The sequence below is a fragment of the Tiliqua scincoides genome, chromosome 2, assembly GCF_035046505.1.
Source record: "Tiliqua scincoides isolate rTilSci1 chromosome 2, rTilSci1.hap2, whole genome shotgun sequence".
NCBI classification, from domain to species: Eukaryota; Metazoa; Chordata; class Lepidosauria; order Squamata; family Scincidae; genus Tiliqua; species Tiliqua scincoides.
This window is the reverse complement of record NC_089822.1, coordinates 220,147,376-220,159,906: the sequence shown is the minus strand read 5'-3', so window position 1 is coordinate 220,159,906 and position 12,531 is coordinate 220,147,376. Positions and strand designations below refer to the sequence as shown.

The 12,531-nt window shown below is 45.4% G+C and overlaps 1 protein-coding gene across 1 annotated transcript; it reads right to left on the bottom strand.

The window, feature by feature from the left end:
• Positions 1 to 5,704: 5,704 nt before the first annotated feature.
• Positions 5,705 to 10,215, bottom strand: PDE12 (phosphodiesterase 12). The gene is made up of 3 exons (XM_066615296.1): positions 8,964 to 10,215; positions 7,768 to 7,846; positions 5,705 to 7,250 (listed from the first exon to the last, which is right to left on the bottom strand). Exons 1-3 carry the CDS (start codon positions 10,197 to 10,199, stop codon positions 6,808 to 6,810), a joined length of 1,758 nt encoding a protein of 585 aa, XP_066471393.1. The 5' UTR covers positions 10,200 to 10,215; the 3' UTR covers positions 5,705 to 6,807.
• Between the last annotated feature and the right edge of the window lie 2,316 nt (positions 10,216 to 12,531).

The window sequence follows — 12,531 nt, the reverse complement described above, 5'->3', positions numbered from 1 at the left end:
CAGCCTGTGGCAAGGAGTTCCACAGACTAATTACAAGCCAGGTAAAGAAATATTTTCTTTTGCCTGTCCTAACTCTCCCCAGCACTCAATTTTAGTGGGTGTTCCCTGGTTCTGGTGTTGTGAGAAGGAAGAGAACATCCCTTTATCCCTGCGTAATCTTATACATCTCAATCGCGTTCCTTTTTTCTAGATTGAAGAGCCCCAAATACTGTAGCTTTTCCTCATAAGAGAAGTGCCTTAGATGTGGACTGTACTTGGTACAATCTCATGTGAAATCTGCATGGAATGAGCAAAATGGAATTTCTACTTGTTTTTTTAACAAACATGAATTTTCTACTTTCCATTTGTTTTCACCCCAACCAACTTGCAACTAGATTATTTTAAATTTCAGTTAGTACTAGAATCAAAAATTAATTTACTGAATTATCTTTAATGCCTCAGAATGTCCTGAACCCTTACCCTAACTTATGATATAACTGGAACAAAAAATCTTCCATGGGCCAAGAATGTCCTGGTTGCATTTGTCTGAAGAGTTAGGAAATCCATAGGATAGGCAATAGTGCTTTGGGTATGGTGGTTACAAAGGCCATACCTTTTCAAGATGAGTATTCTTTAGGAGAAAAGGATACTTCTGCAATAATATGTAGCCCAATGTGTTCATCCACTATCCCACAAGCAGGATAGATGTCATCAGTGCTGGTTTATACAATTGTTGAATCTGTATCCTCTGCTTCAATTTAACAGTATGAGTGGTATTGATGGAGAGGTCCCATTATTATAAAAAAATTTTTTGAAGCAGCATCTTGTCCACAAGTAACGAGAATCATGCTTGAACAGAATTTTGAACCTGGGTCTTTCCAATGGCCACCTGTGTCATCCTATAAAATGTATCTTTGTCTGTGCAATTGATACTTGACCATTATTTTTGATTGTGATCCATTGGTGGTTTTTCTGCTCACATAGTTGTAGGACCACTTAATGTTTTTCATTCATGTGGATTAGAACATGCACCCTACATTAGTAGCTCGCTTACAAGACATTGCAGTGTTTGGTAATAGTACAGTGATTTTCACTTTACACTGCTATACAGCCTACAGTGTGAATATCATGCAAAGCAACATAACAGGTGCATTGTTACCCAGCATTTTGTTTCAATAATCCCAAATGGGAGGTCTTTGCAAGAACAACTAAAAGAGGATTTGGCAGTAAAGGTAATACTCGTCCACATATGTACTGAACAATGTTTTGATAAGATGCTGTGGAGCATCTTGGAAGATGTATCCTCCAAGTTGGAATTTCTGAGTAGGGTGCCAGCATAAAAGAAAATTACCTCGATGTCTGAATTGGAGTGTTCCCACTCTCATCCACGTAGATCTTTTATGCTTTCCTTCTACTTGGAAATTCCACATAGACCTGTGGTGAGATAGTGTGATTTAATTCTACATTTTTAATATGCTGCATATAATTTAAAAAAACTGCTCTGAACAAGCAGTGAGACTAGAGAAGAGAGAACAGATGATAAAATGGAGTATCTGCTGGTAGTAGGAACTGTTATTAAACAATTTAGAACGACACAGAACTACATCTGTAATTAAGCCATATCTGCCCAACATTGCTTATATGCAACAGGGATCAAATGTGGACTGGGCAGAAATGGGTTAAACAATTTAGGACTACAGAGTTCAACATTAATTTCCACTCCTAACTTAAAAGCCCAGTGTTACCAGAGCAACAGATTCCCCCCCTCCAGATAGCTGTAACTAAATGAAGTTTGAAAGTCTGACCAGAATGGCTCCACTTGATAGCTATGGATTTTTTTCTGCCCCCTGCCCTTAAATATAGATATTTAAAGAGGCAAATAAAGAGATGTTTGTAATATCCCATTATTTCAAAGTTTGGCTTGGTAGTTTAACTAGTAAAAATTAGTTGCTTACCCTGTTCCCTGTGTAGTAAAATATCAGATGGTTTACATTTCACTCAATCTGTTTGTAAGTTCTTTTGCAATATAATTTCAGGTTCATAAAAATGGATTTTTATCTAAGATTAAATTGTGCCTATTCAAAGGCCAAACATTAGTTTTGAAACACTAGAAATCTGGTTCTCCAGATATATAGAATGAAACTTGTTTCTTTGCAATAGCTCTGGAGAAAACACAAATTTTCCTAGAATTGCTTTGTTATAATTAGTCTTCTGATTTTGACCATCACCAGTTTGCTTCTCATGTTAAAAGCTGACTACACATTACAAAATATTTCTGTGTATAAATATCAGTAGGAGGCAACATATGGTAATAGGATTACCACCTACATGTCACAATGTAGTCTCAATAATCTGGAATTTGGAATACTATGGGAGAGATTGGTCTTTATGCAGGATTGTATCCCAAGTAGTCACATGGCAATGCTTCATTGATTTCAGTGAGACTAAGAACCCAATCCTGTGCATGTCTACTCAGAAGTAAGTCCCATTAGAGTCTGTGGGGCTTACTCCAAGGAAAGTGTGGATAGGATTGGGCTGTTAGCCATGACTAAATTTAGGATGCAACTCTCTCAATATTGTTTGAACTAGCTCAATATCAATTTACCTACAGAATAAGATTAACCTACCTTGTAGGTTCATTTTAAAAGTGAATAAGGTAATTAGAACTTGGCAATTATGTATGACATAACACAACTGTAGTAAGATACATAAAGGATTTAAGACAATTTAGGGTGCAATCCTAACCAACTTTACAGCACTGAGGTAAGGGCAATGCAGCTCTGAAGTAAGGGAACAAGCATTCCCTTACCTTAAGGAGGCCTTTGTGACTGCTACCCAACTGCAGGATGCAGCACATGCCCCATTGGCACCGCTATGCCAGTGCTGGAAAGTTAGGATTTGGGCCTTAATTACTAAATGGCTATTAACTCTTCCTACCTACAGCTAAATTTATTATTATAGAATATTTATATACTGCTTTGCAACAAGACTAGTCCACATAGTAAAATAAATAAAAGGCTATTGCTTCTCAAAAGTTAAATGCCATAGCTTGCTTACCGCAGTATACCAGAAAAGGATACTTCAGGTGTATTTGCACTATCAAAGTGGTCTTCAGGTTTTGGACAACAAAGCACTAACAGAAGCACAGAAAAGGAAGAGCATCCCACAAGTTTACAAGTAATGTTTTTATATGATATTATGCTACTTAGTAAGATTGGCAGCAGTCTAAATCAATGATGGGTTACTCTGCTGAAGACACCACTCACCCTCTAAAGCAGCCACTTTCAACCACTGTGCTGTGACACACTGGTGTGCTGGAGGAGCTTGGGGGAGAATCATTTGTTAGTAGGGCTACTGAGGAATGCAAGCCCCTGCGGTGTGCCTTGTCAATTGTCAAAAAACTGATGGTGTGCCTTGACAATTTTAGTGCCTTGTCAGTGTGCCATGAGGGAAAAAAGGTTGAAAATTGCTGCTCTAAAGCAATGGTTATCAAACTGGTGAGTTGCGACCCACCAGTTCGTGTAGTTTCCTGTCCCTTTAAAGGGCAGAAGGGGGAGGCAGTGACGTGATCCTCAGGATTGTGTCACTAAGGGGGGGTGCTTTCACTTACTGTGGACTTGGGCAAGCAGTAGGCGGTGCGGGGAGCCCCACACAGCCCTCTCCAGGACTCCCTGAGGCTTAGAATGTTGAGAAACAGCATGCGCAAACCACTTCCAGTTTCGTGTCACACCCAGTAAGTGGTTTGCGTGCAGTTGCTCAACATTCCATGCCTGCAGAGGGCTGCACGGGACTCCCTGCACCTCCTGCTGCTTGCCCAAGCCCACAGTAAGTAAAAGCACCTGTCACCCCCGCAATCCTACGGATTGCATCATGGCCCTCACCTCTCCCCTGCAAATATGTAATCTCCCTAAAAGCTTGAGAACCACTGCTCTAAAGTTAAACCAGTAGTTCCTAAACATACCATGATCAGGGCGCCCTGTTGTGGCAGTGCTGCACAGCAGCACAATAAGCTGCCTGCCAGCAGTCCCCCAAGATTGTGCAAGAATTGCATTATCTCAGCCCAGCCAAGGTGGCAACAGCTGGGACTATCTTGTGGCACCCTTTTGCGTTCACCCCAGGGCACCATACTGCAGCTTGGGAATCACAAAACTATTATCCCTACCAGGGATTCTGAAAACAGTAATAAACCTGAACTAGCATTCTTATAGCACTGTGATATTTACATTTCCTCTTTCTAATATAATTTGTTATATAAGATTTATAACAATAAATGTTTTTTTGCACACCTACTCCTTGACGTGAGGTAGACATCCAGGACAGCTGACAAAAGCCACAAGTGAGAAACAGCTAAACGCATCCATCATTTGGACTGCAATTCATACTAGTAGTCTACCTTCCACATGTTCTAGAATGGCAAGAGTTTATTTCAGGCTTTTTGTGCAAGAAGTTTTAAAGTAAAACTGGACATCTGAAAATGTTTTTCTGCTGAATAAAGGCTATTTCTGGAGACAAACTATTAACTTAATTTTCATCTTTACTGTTTTGTGCTACTCAAACCAACAAGAGTTAAAAACGGTTACAGTGGTGTGTTGGAGCTTTTACTCACATGAACGCACACTAAACACCACACAGAACAAAAATATAGTATTCTCCAGAGGACTTACAATTAACAGTAGGCAAGACTGGCAGTAGGTACTCCCAATTTGCCTACGGTGAGTAGTAACTGGTGAGAAATGAAGGCTAAGAGGAAAAAGTTGGATTGAAATGGCATGGTACCAAGGGGCGGCTAGCTCAAAAAAGGACTTATTGGAGGACCACCCAAACAGAGAAGCAACCTCATAAATGGGAAGGGCTTCTTATATGGCAAAAGGAATAGAGAAGTATTTAGTTTGAGTACTGAAAAAGAAAAATGGGGAGCAAAGGATCACTGATGCCAAATTTCAGAAACAAAGACTAAAACTTTGATGCTGATATCTAGATCATGACAAGAACTTGGGAAATAACACACAAGTATTTTTCAGGAGGGAAAAAGGCATTGCAGGATCATAAACTAGCAAGATGTTACAGTAGTCTACGTAAGAGGCGACTACACTGTGGACAGAATTTTTAGCAACAGGCAAAACTGGAGTATGGCAGTTGGGGCTTTTAAGGGAAACCCCCCCACAAACTGAGAACCTTCCAATCAACATGCATTTGTCACTCACGGAGGCCTCCTCAAAGTAAGGGAATGCTTGTTCCCTTACCTCAGAGCTGCATTGCCCTTATGCCAGTGCTGGAAAGCACCAACATAAGGGGTTAGGATTGCACCCTTAAAGACTAACAGCCCAATCCTGTGCACAATTTCCTTTGAGTAAGCTCCACTGCCTCTAATGAGACTTACTTTTGAGTAGACATGCATAGGATTGAGGATTTGACATGCATAGAATTTGACATGCATCAAAATATCCAAAACTGTTGCTTTTACTGGGCTATCACTTTAATATGTTCCTCTTAATTTAGAAATACACCATTGTGACTACAGTATACTTTAGAATTATTATACATGCTTTGCTCTTTTGTTCTTTTATTATGGGGAAATGGCTGCTGGTTTTTTAAAAATATTTTATTTTTTTATAATTTAAAAAATTCTTACATGTATCTATTTTATGGTAGGGTTTTAATTTATATTTTCATGTTTTGTAAACTACTTTAGATGCCCATTTGAAGAAAAAAAGCAGGGTATAAATTGATTAAAATAGTATCTGTATTAAGACAAACCCATTTTTCACTATAGTCACTAATCAGTCTCAGAACAAACCAACATTTTAATAGTACGGCCCAGGTAAATGGATCATAAAGCATAAGCAGCAGAAATCCAGGAAAACATCACTAGAAATTCAGGAATTTGTTGTCTTACAGATGGTCAATACAAAGAGAAAGTCAATTGGAACATTAAGCAAGAACAAATGAGACAAATGCTGTTTTTAAACTGTTTAACACTTTCAGATATTACAAAAAAGCAGGAAATTGGTCACAAATCACTGTTTTCATACTCTTAGAAGAAATCAATGTCCAAATACGCAGTCATGACTTTCTTTTATTTAAGCACAATGATTGTTGTTTACATGGACAGACTGATGTTTTTGGGTTTTTTTGCAAAAAATGTTTGCAATTCTGCCAATGCTAAATGTTAACATGGATGGTTTTATAGTGACAGCATATGTTTACACAATTTTGGCAGCTTGTTGAAGAATTCCATCTTCTCAGAAGGCAACAGCAATAGACTGACTGAGGGCCTGATCCAATCCAACTTTTGAGCCCCAGTGTAGTCACAATACAGACCCATGGTAAGGAAACACATGTTCCCATACCTTGAGAAGGCCCCAGTGACTGCCTCTCCACCACAGGATGCAGCACACACCCCACTGGCACAACTACAACTGGAAAGGATTGGGCCCCGAGTCTGCTATTTGCGGAGAATATTCAAACTTTCATTTATTTTAATTTTTATATAAATTGAATTGCCCATGTAATTGTAGCAAAATATTCTTCATTACCATTTAAAAACCACCTGAAAAAAGGAGTAGGATAATTCAACTTTTAAAACAGTGACTAACTGCTTTAATATTGACTGCTTTGCTTATTACAATAAAAAGGGAGTTTTTTGTTCTGTTTATAAGAATTATGACCAGCTACCAAAACTGAAAACCAGATATAATGCCACTAATAGGCATGTAAACACGTTTTACTCAATTCTCATTTGTAAAAATTTATGGTCAAGTCAGAATTGGAATTCCCCTAGAGTATCCCATATCTCTAAGCAAGAAACCGATGCCAAGAACGTTTTGTCTATTTCCACTTTAAATCACATATTAGGGCTATGTGATCTGAGGGATGTGAAACACTAGGTAAAGCCTGATGAGTAGTTACTTCTTCGTGACTTGGCAGTGGAATTACTTGTTCAACTTCAAAAGCATCTGCATCTATGAAAATGTAGTCCAAACATCCATGAAAGCCCCCAACATAATTGGTGTAGGCTGGTTCTCCACAAGCACTTTTCAGTCTGAAAGGATGGGTTAAAGACATTCTGCAACATTGTTCTTTTCCATTTGAGCTCCAGTCCTCATGATCTTCAGCAACACTGCCACTACTGACAAAACTATACATTCCAGTTGATGGTGTGCTATTAAAATCCCCACAGAATATGACAGGTATTCCAGGATACATGTCATGTGTTACATGCCTAATATGTGACAGTGCTACTGCAGCTTGGATTAGACGGATGTTTCCACCTAAAGACACAAGAAAAAGTATAAGGATTTTTAGTTAGCCTTCAGGTTCAAAAAGTCATGTTGCCAGTAATTTTGAGGGCTGGAAAGACAAATTGAATGTTAAGACATTCATCATCCTTCTACTAATCACACCAGGAGGTTTGTCCCTGACAAACATAACAGCAATCTCTAACTATTTTGCTCATAATTTAGCAAAGCTACGTACCACACTGCTCTACTCCCAGCCCAACAAGTATTTAATATCTTTTTTTTCAGTTAACACCTTTTCTGTCTCATAGATACAAAACAGTGTGCATTTCTACTCCCTTGGAAGACACGTGTTTAGCTATTGCTCCAAGAAGATTCACTCTCCGTCAGAACTTTCTTCGTCATTAGACACAGATGTCACTCAACCATCCATTTTCGCTGTAGATGTCACACTGTGCAAGTTAATATATTACTTGTGCATTATTGTATTTCTTTAATTCCCCACCACATGGCCTCAGAGTGGCTCCTAAATAACATGAAACAGAATTACCTTTTGGGTGCCAGTAAAGGTGGGTGTTGGCAACGCAAATCTTTCTGAAAGGTTCACTTGTAGACTGAAGAACTGAAACCTATAAGATACATATTATAAATGCTCATAGTAGTTTTGTGGGGGGAAGGGGTTGGGAAAGGATCTGAAAAGACATTCTATAATAATCAAGAGACCTGCTCATACTTTGAAACTAGACAGTGGTGCTTCATCTTCCTACCCCACTCTAATGCACTCAAATAGCTGGTCCTCTTTTTCCTGATTTCTGCTTCTAAGGGCACAAGCCTAACCAGGTCTACTCAGAAGTAAATCCTACTTTGTTCATTGGGACTTACTCTCAGGAAGGTGTGGTTAGGATTGCAGCCTAAGGGCCCAATCCTATCCAATTTTCCAGTGCCAGTGCTGCTGTGCCCATGGGGTATGCACTGCTTCCAGTGTTGGGGATGGCAGTCACAGAGGCCTCCTTCAGGTATGGGAACATTTGTTCCCTTACCCCAGGACTGCATTACAGTTGCACCGGTGCTGGAAAGTTGGATAGGACTGGGCTGTAAGGTACTTTCCTTTACAAGAAACTGAGTTCAATTTCCCTGAATATTGCCAAAAGCAACTCGTCTTTAGTAAAATAAAGGCACCACAACCTATAATAAAGAGCGGCGTATAAGCGTGGAGACTTATGGCATGACTGACAACCCTGGTTTTGGTGTATTTTGCTGTTCCCCTTATCCAGTGGTTCTCAAACTTTTTGGACTGGCAGCTCCATTAATCTACCTGTGCCACTGGCCACGGCTCCCCCATTACAATTCTATACACTGGGGCTGCAATCCTATACAGGGCCGCAGCTCTTTCGTGAGGATTCCATGACTCTCCTGGCTCGTTTTTGTGGAGCCATGGCTCACAGTTTGGGAACCACTGCCTTATACCTAGTTGAAGGATAAACCTTACACCTACTTTTTACCTGTCTTATACCTTATAAGGATATACCTTATACCTAGTTGAAGGATAGCAGGGCTCCTGTACCTTTAACCAACCTGAAAACATGGTGTGCTCACCAGTCTCTGTTAAAGATACAGGAGTGCCCCCTCCTCTCATCTGGCCACCCTAGTGAGATTCCCAATGCTGCAACTGACTAGAGCCCAGTGCTGTTTCCCCATAGCAAGGAAGGAGAGCAGGTCAGGCCAGGCCCTCTCCAGGCCTCATACCTGCAGCACGGATGACCTCTGCTGCACCTTCTCCTGCACCTGCGGACAGGAGGCCAGCCGGTCCCGCAGCTCCCTGTGCAGGGGGCTCTCCAGCAGGGCCTGGTTCAGGGCGATGTCGTGCTGGCCGAGCAGGCGGAACTTGTCCCTGCGGTAGAAGGTGGCCAGCCCCTCGTGCTGCTTCTCCTTGAGCCGGAGCAGGCCCTCCAGGCCGAAGGCGTCCAGCGCAGGGCCCAGGCTGTCCGTGAAGACGGCCCGGTCCACCTCCTGCAGGCAGATGAGGTCTGCGCTGTAGCCGGCCAGCTCCTTCTTGAGCAGGTTCTGCCGATAGTCGAGCTCGAGCGAGTAGGGGGCGCAGTAGGGGTAGAGCACGGTGCGGGAGAGCTCGGTCTGCGCGTAGGCGTCGGCCAGGACGTTGTAGGTGACGGTGCGGACGAGGCCCGGCCCGGCCACCCTCTGCGTGTAGAGGTGGCGCGCGTCGAAGGTGCAGGCGCCCGGGCCGGCCTCCACGGGCCCGCCGCTCTCCGCCTCGCGGGCCGCCCCGTAGCGCTGCTGGCCGTCGCCCGGCGTGCAGACGAGGCGGAGCCGCCGGCCGATGAGGGCGTTGCCGGGCGTGAAGACGCGCTCGGTGCCGCCCGGGGCCTCGGCCCAGCCGCCGGCCGCCCCCGCGCCGCCCGGGTCGGCCTTGCGCTCGTAGTACCAGCGGAAGCGGGCGTGGGCCGGGGAGCCGAACTCGGCGCGCAGCTTGGGGCAGACGGGGAAGCCGGCCAGCAGCGAGCGCGGCAGCTGCAGCTCCGTCAGCGCGGGCGGGTTGCGCTCCACGCGGTAGCGCGCCTCGCCGATCTGCAGCAGCGCGCCGTCCTGCCAGGCCTCGGCGTTGGGCACGTCCTCGGCCACCGCCTCGCCGTCGCGGGAGAAGAGGCGCACGGCGGGCGGCGGCGGCGGCTGCGCCTCGGCCTCGGCCCGCGCCTTCTTGCTCTTCTTGGCCGCCTTGGCCTGGCCCTTACCGGCGTTGTTGGCGATGCGGGCCAGCGCCCGGCCCAGCGGCTCCGCCTGGTCGCGCTGCATGTGCCTCGCGCTGCCGTCCGCCAGCACGAACGACACGCTCAGCTTCGGCTCGGCCGGCACGCAGCGCACCACCGCCCGCTGCTCCATGGCGCCCGGCGCGCTACTCGGCCGCCGCCACCCCCGCCAGGGGCCGCCGAGGGCTCTCGGGGGCGCCCGCAGCCAGCGCCACATGAGCCATCCGCTCCGCCCCTCGCTCCCGGGCAGGGAACGGTCGCGCCGCGCCGCAAGGCCCGATGGGAGCGGTCCCGCCGGGAGCGCGGCGCCTGCTGGGAAATGGAGTCCGCCGCCAGGAGGCCTCCATGCTTCCCAGCATTTCTCAATGCCCAACGTTGCACATGCGCAACATGTGTTCACCTGCAGCCGGGCAGCAACGGGTTAACCGACCTGAAGTTTTTTTTATTTCACTCATCCTCAGCCGCTCAGATGCCTTTCAATACCGGAATTTGCTTTTGGTGTTCAGCCCCGTAACGTGAACAAAAAATAATGCAAGAGTGCCTCTGAGCATATGCAGAGAGCATCTCATTTACCACTGATGAGCCACCAGTCCAGTGTGTCTCAGCGTTTGCTCTCTGCTGTACCACATGGGCCACCTATTCGAAGGACCACTGGCCGTACTCCTGGGTTGGGAGACTAGATAGCTACGATGTGACCAACACCAGTAAGGGGCTCAGGGTGGGCAGGAAGGCTTCTATTGAGCATGCTTTGGAGCTCTGCCCATCGAACCAAGCCTCCTACTGCTGTTTGTTGTGTCATGTTCCTGGTCTTGCTGCAGGGTGGCAGGTGTCCAGGGGTCCCATGAGTACCACCAGAAGCACCACTGGTGGCACACATACCACTGGTTAAGAAACACTGCACCAGTCTCCCAGGAGGGTTCGGCTGTCTGTGGTTCCCCCAAGCACATTTTAGTAAGATAGCATGTTTGAGCTCATAGCCTCTCTTGCATACAACCTAGATTCTTACATGGGCAGCCTTCAGACTTTTTCATGTCACAAACCCAATCAATAGTGAGACGGAGGACCCAACAATGACCCCACTCCCTCCTGGAACCTGATTGCCCACCCCTGCCGCCACCCACCCTATTTCTTGTGTCTTCACAACAACCCTGTGAAGTAGTAGCCTGAGCAGGGCTGGCCTTAAGAGTTGCCGGGCAAGACAGCGAGAAGAGGCTGTGCAGGATTATGTTTTGACAAGGCAGTACCATTATTGGTACTATGGAGAACTCATGCAGGGAAAGCGCCCTACAGGTAGACCACAGCTGCAATACAAGGACATCTGCAAGAGGGATTTGAAGGCCTTAGGAGTGGACCTCAACAGGTGCGAAACCCTGGCCTCTGAGCGGCTCGCTTGAAGGCAGGCTGTGCAGCATGGCCTCTTCCAGTTTGAAGAGACACTTGGCCAACAGCCTGAGGCAAAGAGGCAAAGAAGGAAGGCCCATAGCCAGGGAGACAGACCAGGGACAGACTGCACTTGCTCCCAGTGTGGAAGGGATTGTCACTCCCGAATCGGCCTTTTCAGCCACACTAGACGCTGTTCCAGAACCACCATTCAGAGCGCGATACCATAGTCTTTCGAGACTGAAGGTTGCCAACTACCATTATTGGATTGCAGGCTTTGAAAGGTGTGGTGACCCCCCCCCCCCAAATGAAGCTTTGCAACCCACAGGTTGAAGAACACTGTCTTACATCATACCAGTATTATATAGGAAAACTTTGCATTCCATGTGTAGATGGTTTGGCAAGATGCTTAATGCCCCCCACAAAGTGCTCTTTGCATGTCTCCTGCTATGATTTAGGGCCCAAATCCTATCCAATTTTCTAGTGCTGGTGCAGCTGTGCTAATGGGGCATGCACTGCATCTTGTGGTGGGGCAGCATTCAGAGGCCTCCTTAAGGTATGGGAACATTTGTTCCTTTACCTTGGTGCTGCATTGCGACTGCACTGGTGCTGGAAAATTGGATACGATTGGGCCCTTAATGGTTAAAAAGTGGCCCTGTAGACTAGCCAGTATGGGTTCAAGACCTTCCTTTACCTATTTTTTTTGGGGTTTCTGCAGTCATGTAAAAGGTGAATTTGGCCTTGATTTTAAACACTGGAGTTGCCTAGTTCCCAGTGTAGTGAGCTACCAGCGTTCCTGGTTGCATAAATGCAGTTGGGACTCCCCTTGTATTTCCTCCCTGGTAAAGGTTCTTTCCAGCTGATAGATTCCACCATATGGGTTTCAATTCTGGCCTTGGGAAGGCTTGAGTATTTAGTCTATATGTCTGGTTTCTCCCAAGGGAATCTTTCTTCTCTTACAGCTACAGCATATGCATATCTACTCAAAAGTAAGTTCCACTGTGCTCAGTGAGGCTTATTCCCAAGAGTGTGTATAGGAGTGCAGCCTTAGGGCCCAATCCTATCCAATTTTCCAGCAATTTTCCAGATGCAGTTCCAATACAGCCCCAAGGTAAAGGAACAAATGTTCCCATATCTTAAGGAGGCCTCTCTGACTGCTGCCCCACCAC

Bases quoted from the DNA above. Each gene is read 5' to 3' on its own strand.
- PDE12 (XM_066615296.1), bottom strand. From the start codon at position 10,199: ATGTGGCGCTGGCTGCGGGCGCCCCCGAGAGCCCTCGGCGGCCCCTGG. The intron at 7,847-8,963 runs GTATGAGGCCTG...TGTATCTTATAG, and splicing joins AGAGGTCATCCGTGCTGCAG to GTTTCAGTTCTTCAGTCTAC. The intron at 7,251-7,767 runs GTAATTCTGTTT...TTGTGTCTTTAG, and splicing joins CCTTTACTGGCACCCAAAAG to GTGGAAACATCCGTCTAATC.